Source organism: Sus scrofa, chromosome 17 (genome assembly GCF_000003025.6).
Source record: "Sus scrofa isolate TJ Tabasco breed Duroc chromosome 17, Sscrofa11.1, whole genome shotgun sequence".
Lineage (NCBI taxonomy): Eukaryota > Metazoa > Chordata > Mammalia > Artiodactyla > Suidae > Sus > Sus scrofa.
The window spans coordinates 3,498,865-3,507,873 of record NC_010459.5 but is presented as its reverse complement, the minus strand read 5'-3'; the positions used below and the strand labels follow the sequence as shown (position 1 = coordinate 3,507,873).

Here is a 9,009-nt window from a genome sequence, read left to right as displayed (position 1 = left end):
AATCTCCCCAAATTACCATGCTCACTGAATTGTAATTGACAGGGATATTCCTGTATGTGCAAAAAAAAAAAAAAAAAAAAAAATTACAGTAAATTGCACTATTGGGCTTACTTAAGTGAATATCTAATGCAAGGAACAATATGCAAAACTTTATTCATCAGAAGTTATTGTAGATGGAATTGTACTCCTTTAGATAAAATTTTAAGATTTTTAACTCCAACTGAGTAGGAAAGTAATTCTTATTTTAACTGGAGCTTGTTAAATATATGTTTTTAAGGAGTTTTCAATACAGTGAGTCAGGTTGAAGTGACATTGTAAGATATAACATTCCAAATACAAATACATTTTTCAATTTAAATTAGCTGGCAAAAGTAATAGCATATTTTGTATGTGACATGCCATATGTTACATTCTGAAAGCAAACTTCGTTTGAGTCACCCTTTGTAGTTTTGCCTGCAGCACTTTCTAGTAATGACTTTGAGGTAGTTTTCTTTTTCTTTCTTTTTTTTTTTTTTCTCTTTTCCTAATGCAATAACTGTCTATAGAGAAGCAATAGGTTTTTAAACCAAAATTCTGGAAAAAAAATTCTTTTCATAATTGGCATTACTTAATGTTCAGAGAAAATTACATAATATAAGCTAGATATTTTTTACTAATCTGGGATTGGGAAGTTCTCCTTACCTAGGTCACTGTGTCTGAGAACTGACTCTGGTCATGATTAAACATGAAAAGGCTTCATAGAGCTCTTAGGTGTGTGTTAATAGGAATTCCGAGCTTTAAGGGACAAACAAAAGTAACTATAATTACTAAAGAAACACTTACTCAATGTAAAAATTTGGCCTCAAACTCCCAATTTTAATGTTTGTTCTGAATAAATTTTAGAAAATATTAGAATACTTAATGGTTTAAGATTTACAGGTAAAATGCTATCTAGACATAGGCTTTAAACAGTTTGCTAAGATCACTGATTGCTTTTCCATAAAAGCCATTCCAATACTGAATTTATCAATCTTTGAACAGGAACTAGGGGAATTATGTGATTTTTAATAATAGATTTTGGGACTATGTGGTACGGTTAACATAGTTCAGAATTACTTTGTAGTTTTTGCCAAATATATGAATGTTTTGACAAAATAGCTTTCTTCCTGCTCTCACAATACTGCCCTGGGATTTAACTTCCTTTGCCCCTCCAGGCTTTTAACTTCCCATTCATCATTGAATTCCACGGTACAAAACAGGGAGATGCAGCGGGTCCTGGTTCCTGTCTTGAGACTACATAGCTGGAACTCTCAACCAGCAAAGTTCTCCATGGTCTATTAGTCGGAACTTAATGAAAATTAGACTACAAAAGCCTAAAAAAGAAGTTTACTGAGCTGAATAAATAACTGTGTTTCTTTAGGTAGCACCACAGAAAATAAAAATTCAGGTCTGAGAGTTTGAAAGCAGAGTTACAAGCTCTATTTTTTTCTTTTTGGCTTTCAGCTTCCAGTACTTAAATAAGTCAGAAAAATTTACATTTCCTGTCTGAATGCCCGTCTAATTTACAGAGTTGTTGTGAGGAAAAAATACCATAATGGATAGGAAAGCTTTTTATAAATTGAAAGAGGAAATGCAGGCATAGTTATGGTTATACTTATATAGTTGGTTTTCAAGAAAGCTTCATTGAGTCACTCACTCATATTAGGATAATTAATCTCTATCTAGATCCAGGGAATAGAGATTCGATGGCAAAGCTTCTTCCATATAACATAAGGGGAAAATGTCCATCAAGGGTTAGTTTTGTGGTTATATATCTGGATTCTTGGGCGACACTTGTAAAATTGGAGAAGAATGAATTCCTAGTTCTGGTGTGTTGCTTGTGTTGCCTGATGCCTTGAGGCATGGTGTCTTGTTTGTAGTCATGTTTGCTTTAGATTTACATCCTAGGGAAAACCTCTATTTCCCTGGGTGGACATCCAAGCGCTATTCATCCCATTACCTGTCCTATCTCCTTTATCTAAATAAGATTAATAAGAACAAAACGCTTTTTGTAACCATACACATTTATACTGAAGCTGCAGTTAAGTATAATTTTTCAGTACATGACATATTTTCATGCATACACCTCATCTCTATACAACCCCAAGTTGTTGAAGATACATTTCACAGTTTTCCTTTACTAACACTGGAGTTTTCTTTACTAGTGAGTGAACAGTTTTAAAACATGAATTCATGATTACATTATCATTTATTTCAATTTTACAGCACACACTGAATAGAATATGCTTGAGAAACACTTCAACAGTTCGTTATTTCCATATTAAATGTAACCATCCACTTCTATAAATTAAGTTTACTAGGAAAACTCACGTTTAAAAAAATGATACAAGACTAAGCTGGATTATCACAATCGGCAAGGAAATGAACTCAGGAATTCAAACTAGTATGTCAGGAACACTTTATCTTCACGGTAAACATTCACTTTATGCAAATCCCACTTGGCTTCATTTAATTAAAAAGCTGAAAGAGAAAGAAAATTCTGTGCTGAAAATAAGGAAAACACATATGTTTTTTTATTCCACTTTAAATTAGTACATGTAAATATAAAATTAAAATGCCATAGGTGTATTAATTCACATCATTCTAATTTTTATATTGGGGCACTTTCTCTGAATTAGTTCCCTTTGGATCAGGTAGGTCAGGAAGAAGATGCTGACAGGAACTTGAACTTGTGGTGTTTAAGTCTGCATAATTTTGGTGAGCCATTCTCAGTGTTAGCTAGACCACTGGTTTAAACTGACAAGGTATGGGAAAAAGAGGAAATGGATTGAAATGAAACAGATATTTTGAGTGGGTCATTTCAATGTCCTAAACAAAATATTTTTTCTCATTATTTAATCTATAATTTAATTTAAAATAACTAAACACCTGATTTAAAAGAATGTATCATAAGTCATAATAAAAGTGTCATCAGATTCTGATGAAATTATACAAATAGATGTTTGTACATATAGAAAATAAAAGTAAAAGGTAACTTTTTACCTTCTCTAACTTACCTAAGCACAACTTTTAATGTATGAACAGAAATTTAAGTTTATTAAATTGTCACTTTAAAGAACATGCACTGAGCTTTTGTTATTTGTACCTTCTGCTAACCTGCAGCAAGATTTTTTTTTTTTTTTTTTTTTTAGTCTTCCCACTGTAACTTTAGGACAACCAAACTCATTTTTAATTAAATGTTAAAACAAAAATGAAATTAATGGTTACTATAGCTGAAAATCCACGTAGTTGGAAAACTGTTCAAACTAATAAGTTTAATATTTAGATGTTTAATTTATATTTTAGGCATATATATATTACTTTGTTTTTCTGAATCTCGGTTTCCTCATTGGTGAACAGAACACTTGTTTTGGATGGTTTTCAAAGTTCTTTCCAGTGCTAACAATACCTTATAATCCTGGTGACACTGTATGCTAAAAGTAAATAGATATGTAAATATAAAACATTAGGAGTTCTCTGGTGGCTCAGTGAGTTAAAGGACCAGTGTTATCACTGCGGGGGCTTGGGTTGCTGCTGTGGCACAGGTTCGATCTCTGGCCCTCGAACTTCCACATGCTGGAGGCATGGCTAAAAAAAAATTATATAAAATATTTATACATATATAATATATTATCTATAATTTATATTAAATAATACCTATGCAAAACCAAACTTTTTTTTTTTTTTTTGGTCATTTGTCTTTTTAGGGCTATGCCTGCGGCATATGGAGGTTCCCAGACTAGGGGTCAAATCAGAGCTGTAGCTTCTGGCCTGTGCCACAGCCACATAATGTAGGATCTGAGCCACGTCTGCAACCTACACCGTAGCTCAAGGCAATGCCAGATCCTTAACACACTGAGGCCAGGGATCAAACCCACGTCCTCATGGATACTGGTCGGGTATGTTAACCACTGAGTCACAATGGGAACTCCAAAACCAAACTTTTACCACTCTTTCTGAGGAACTATTAAGTTAAAAGATAGAAATGATGTGCTGATATGTAGATGCAACAAGACACCACTTCCGTTTTTTTGAGATGACAGGATATGACTTAAGTACTGCTAAGGTAACACTGTCATGAAGAAGAGTGTCAGTGGGAAAATTCCTCAGAGCATTAAGATGGTTGCTGTTCAATCCATGGAATCCTTGACAACACTGATGGCAGAGCAGATATGTATGTCACATTTAGATAGACACTTTGTTCTCTGTCTTCAGCTATAAGATTGTCCTGAAGATAAAGCTAACTGAAAAATGAGTGTTAATGAAAAAAGAACACTTGATCATAAAAGATTTAAAACTGTAAAGTTGAAAAAATTATAGCTTAAAACTGAGAATTCCTAATTTCTTTGCTTTTATGTAAGGGGCAGTCAGAACATTTCAAGTTATGGAATACCAAAAATTACCTTTAAGTACTGCTAAAAATATTGCTATACCATAAAAGCAAGAAGAGTAATATAACCCTTTATGATCATTTTATACTTCCTTACTTCTTGGTGCTGGAAAGATTAAAATGGTTCTATGACTTTCATACATCGCTATTTTCACAAAGTAAAAGGACCTTTCTATTAATATTGAAATAGACGAAGAATCCCTGGTTGCCAAGTTATTTGTTTATGCCAGTGACCTTTCTAAAAGGAAATACTTTATTATTCTGAAATGAGTTACGAATTATTATGAGATGAGAAATCTTAATCTTGAACTGATCCATCTATTAACTGTATACAATAAAGGATATATCTAGTGGAATACTACCTATTTTATATTTAAAACCTTTTTGATAAATAGCTATAAGCATTTGTTCAAGATACTGGAAACACTTGAGGAACAGAGAAGTGTCGAATGTTTTGTTAAAATGTTTCATAGAAAACTGTGAACTGTTACTCTGTAGGTAATCACTCAATAGTTCATGTTTGATTTTTATTTTCATTATATAAATGTTCAAAGTGTGTCCTAGTCTGAATGTTTTACACTGATTTCATCACTCAAGAAATAAGTATCCTCATTTCTATTTATCAGGGTCTGACATATTTTTTTCTCTTTTCACATTTACCTGGCTAGTAATGTTGATGTATCACTTAATGGTTCTCAGAGATTCATGCTTCTAACATGGTTTGGATAAGTCTTTCCTAATAAGGCTTATAAAAACACATAAGATGCTTCTGTATCATACCGAAAAATAGCTGAATAAGAAAAACTGAATATATTCTTATTCTTTGGAATATTTTTTCAATGTTGTAGTCATGTGGAGAAGCTGTGTTCGGGGTCACAGTCAACTTGTGACTAGACTTGTCTCTACTCCGTCATGAATGAATCTCAGTACAGTTACTGGTGGTGTGCGCAACAGGGACTCCTGCGGCTGGCTTATTCTCAGGTGAGTACATGCATGCTCAACTCTAACGCAGGGAGCAGAATAAGATGAAGGCTACTTGGCAAGGGTAGTGAAATGTCCACAGAGTTACAGAACCAGAAGGTCCCCCATCTCTTAGTCTCAAGGGATGCAGCTATTTCCTGCAAGTCTGTATGTATAACTTGATTATTGCTTAAAGTACATCAGAGATCCAGAGGCACCTTGTGTATACAAAGAAGGGATGGGATGAAGATCTCAACACACTTCTCTCTTTAGGTTTGGCTCTCATAATTGCTCTCTCTCCATAACAAATATTCAGGATATAGATAAAAATGCAGTCCTTGACTTGCTGGGGAGTGATGTTCCAAAAGTTCATAAGCAAGTTTATTATTTGAAATCAAGTTTTTCTAGAAAAACATTATTTAAAGCAGAAGCTATTTTCTCTAAATGAGGGTCTGCAAAAGTCAGCTCCAGTCAGTACTCAACAGAGGCTTACTGGTCATAGTTGTATAGAAGAATATTATGAATAGAAGGGTGTGGCAAGAAAAGGAATGACTGAGAGCCATGGCCATTACGTTTCCTTTCTAGAGGCGAGAAGGACCTGGGTACTGTTAGGTATAACACAGTAACTTACCTGATATGATGATGGCAGGTCAAAGTGATACAGCAATTTACACAAGCAAAGAGAGGAAAACACTGAATGTGAAAACTAGTGAAATGAAGGGGTAATAGGCTAAGCTAAAGGAGCTGATTGAAGACAGACAGACCATGAGAGTACATGGTGTTGTGCTTGTTACGGCTAAACCAGGGGTGGGCACACTTGCTGTGAAAGGCCAGAAAGGAAGTATTTTAAACAATGTGGGCCATAGTTCTCAGTTGAAACCTCCATACTGAGTTGCTCTAGTGCAAAAGCAGCTAGAGATAACATACAAGCAGATGAATCTGACGTGGGCCAATAAAACTTTATTCATGGGTACAGAAATTCGAATTTTATATAATTCACATGTTACAGCATTCCTGGCTTCCCTCCCCCTGCCCCCTCAATGATTTAAAATTGTGAAAACCATTCTTAGTTTATGTGGCACAAATAAAACTGGCAGTGGGCTAGCTTTGGCCCACAGGCAGTAGTTGCTGGCCTTGAGCTAAATCACAGGCTACAGTGAAGCCTGTATTATATGAGGAAACAGATGGAACCAAACTTTACAGAATTTTTGGAGGTGATTTATTGTGTAGCTAGGAAAGTCATACTGAAGAGTAGCTAATGGTACTGAAATATGCTCATAATGTACAAAAGAAAAAAAGCAGTTTATAAAATATGCATGGCATAATCCTTCATAGGTTCAAAATATATACAAGCCAAACTGTTGACATTGATATCCCAAGTGTTGGAATTATGAAACATTTTATTTTCTTCAGGTGCTTTATATCTCGTAGAAGGAACAGGTATTAACTTTTCCTTCTTTCTGGTTAGCCATTAGTGGATTCTGATGAAGCAGCAGCATAATCTGTGCAGGTGTTACAACAGTTCTACATTACTCTAGAATAAGTGATAGCTTATCTAAGATAATGACTATAGATAGGAAGATAAATTAGGAGGTTAGGTGGCAGTTCAAAAAAGATACTATGTACATAATTTAAGACCACAGTAGTGGAAATAGAAAGTGATAGAGGCCAAAGTGACTCCAAGGTTTCTATCCTGTATAACTGTGGGGGTAATGCGTTTTGGGAAAATGGGCAGAAGAGGAGACACAGGTTTGGAGCAGAGGTGAGCTTGGCTTTAGAGTTGAGGGTAAGGTGGTAATGTGGTGATGAGATCTGGTTCTAGATATCAGGAGAAAGGTCAGGAATTGACATGTATTTTGCAACTAAGAAATAATCTAAAAGGAAGGTACAAGAGTGTCATGTTAAAAAATCCAGGGCATAACATGTCAAAAAGGAGCTGGTTAACAAATGTCTGTCCTGGAAAGGTTCTGTGAGTGGCAGAAGGAGAAGATATGTCTGAATTTATTTACTAGTGACCACTGGAGCCCCATGTTACAAATAAAACATGTTTGTTCTTTTTCTTATGAAATATCTGAACAGGCACCAAACAGTTGTTTTCTTCTGACTTCTCTTGAATTAATTACTGTAACTGCTCCCTGGAGTATTTTTTTTTTTTTTTTTTAAACACACTGTACACCACAGCTCACAGCAACCCCAGATCCTTAACCCACTGAGCGGCACAGGGATAGAACCTGTGTCCTCATAGATACTGGTTGGGTTTGTTACTGCTGAACCCCAGCAGGAACTCCCAGGATTTTCTAACCCTTGTATTCACAAGTGTTCAGAGGGGGTACAAGGGAGAAGCACATTACAATTGTCAGCCAGGCCTCTTCAGCCAAAAAACCTGGGGCTCTCTTGTTTGTAATAGAAAATGACCTAACCCCGAAAAGTCTTTCAGTCTAAAGTACATGATCTAAAACAGAGGCCTAAAGAGATTCAGGACTTTATTAGGAATTAGGAAGAGGATCTTTGGGAGCAGATGCCTTTCTATATCCATAGTTAGGCAGGTAAGAGCTGGCACGTCCTACTACTGCTAAGACAGCCTCTCTACACAGCCTACAGAGGAGGCACATAGTAATGTCATCCAAGCTCTTCCTATTAATACCTAGGCTTGGTCAGAGACAGGGAGACTAGGTCTGGGGGAGAAAGAACAATAAAGCTAGTATGTGGGGTAAGGTCAGGGGAGAAGTAAAGAATAAAACTTAGATATCACAGGAGCTTCTTACAACCTTCCCTGCTTTCAGTAGGTGGCTAAATGGTGGAGTTGCTGCCAGAGTAAGCACGTTGTATTAGCACAATGGAAATAACTTCCTAGAGCTTCCTCTGCCGTGTGTCTCTGTTCAGACCATGTGTTCCAAGGTTTCGGAAGCTGGAATATACAATGTCGGATCACAAACACTAAATTCTGAGTTTTCTACAAAAATTACTTTGAATTTATATATGTCCCAAGTATCTACTTCTGAATTATCAAATGTGATTAAAACAATCAGTATGTGTTTAGAAGACTTGTATTTTTTATTCTGAATGTTAAGGTTTATATTGTTTTTTAATGGGAAAAGGGATTTCACTACATTTTTCCTCAGTAGAATTAAATATATTTCTGTCAATTCTTTGGTTCTGCTTTCATCCCTAAGGTAATAAAACAGAAGTAACCACATAGAATTGTATTTTGTCTGAAGTGGTGGGTATATGCATTTATAGGAATATCAGTATTTAAAGAACATGCTGTGTTTGTCGGTGGTTAATTCTGTGGATCAAAGTCTCTCGCTGGAAATTTTTATCTTGAGGATTTGTCCCTGTAGCAGCTAAGTACAATGACATAAGACTGGAATATGTGATCTCATGGTTATCTTGCATTTGTAAAACAATACTTTGCTATAACTTGTCTTACTTATGAGGTCAGTATTACAGTTGTTATCTAAAAGATGAGGGAAACTGAGGCTCAGAGAAGATTAAAAGACTTGCCTGCGGTTACAGTTTTAAACTGCCATGGTCCAAATCACATCTTCTCACTCAAAGTCCAGATCACTTTCCAATACACCACAGTGAAATACAACAATATGGAAAAAATAGTCCTTAAGATACGATTTCCATATGTGCAA

At 35.4% G+C, this 9,009-nt stretch overlaps 1 protein-coding gene across 4 annotated transcripts in view; it reads right to left on the bottom strand.

Annotated features, from left to right (window-relative positions):
• The window catches only part of TUSC3 (tumor suppressor candidate 3), a 194,689-nt gene continuing 186,181 nt past the window's right edge, over positions 502 to 9,009 (bottom strand). For 2 of the 4 annotated variants that reach the window (XR_002340155.1, XM_021078325.1), the window contains one exon: positions 502 to 2,499. Coding sequence is in view for 3 of the 4 variants with exons in the window: in XM_021078325.1 (XP_020933984.1) it covers positions 2,484 to 2,499 (16 nt within the window). In the remaining variant the exon portion in view is untranslated. Of the gene's footprint in view, positions 2,519 to 8,872; positions 8,936 to 9,009 lie in introns of all 4 variants that reach the window. The other 2 variants (XM_021078324.1, XM_021078323.1) reach the window with 2 other exon arrangements.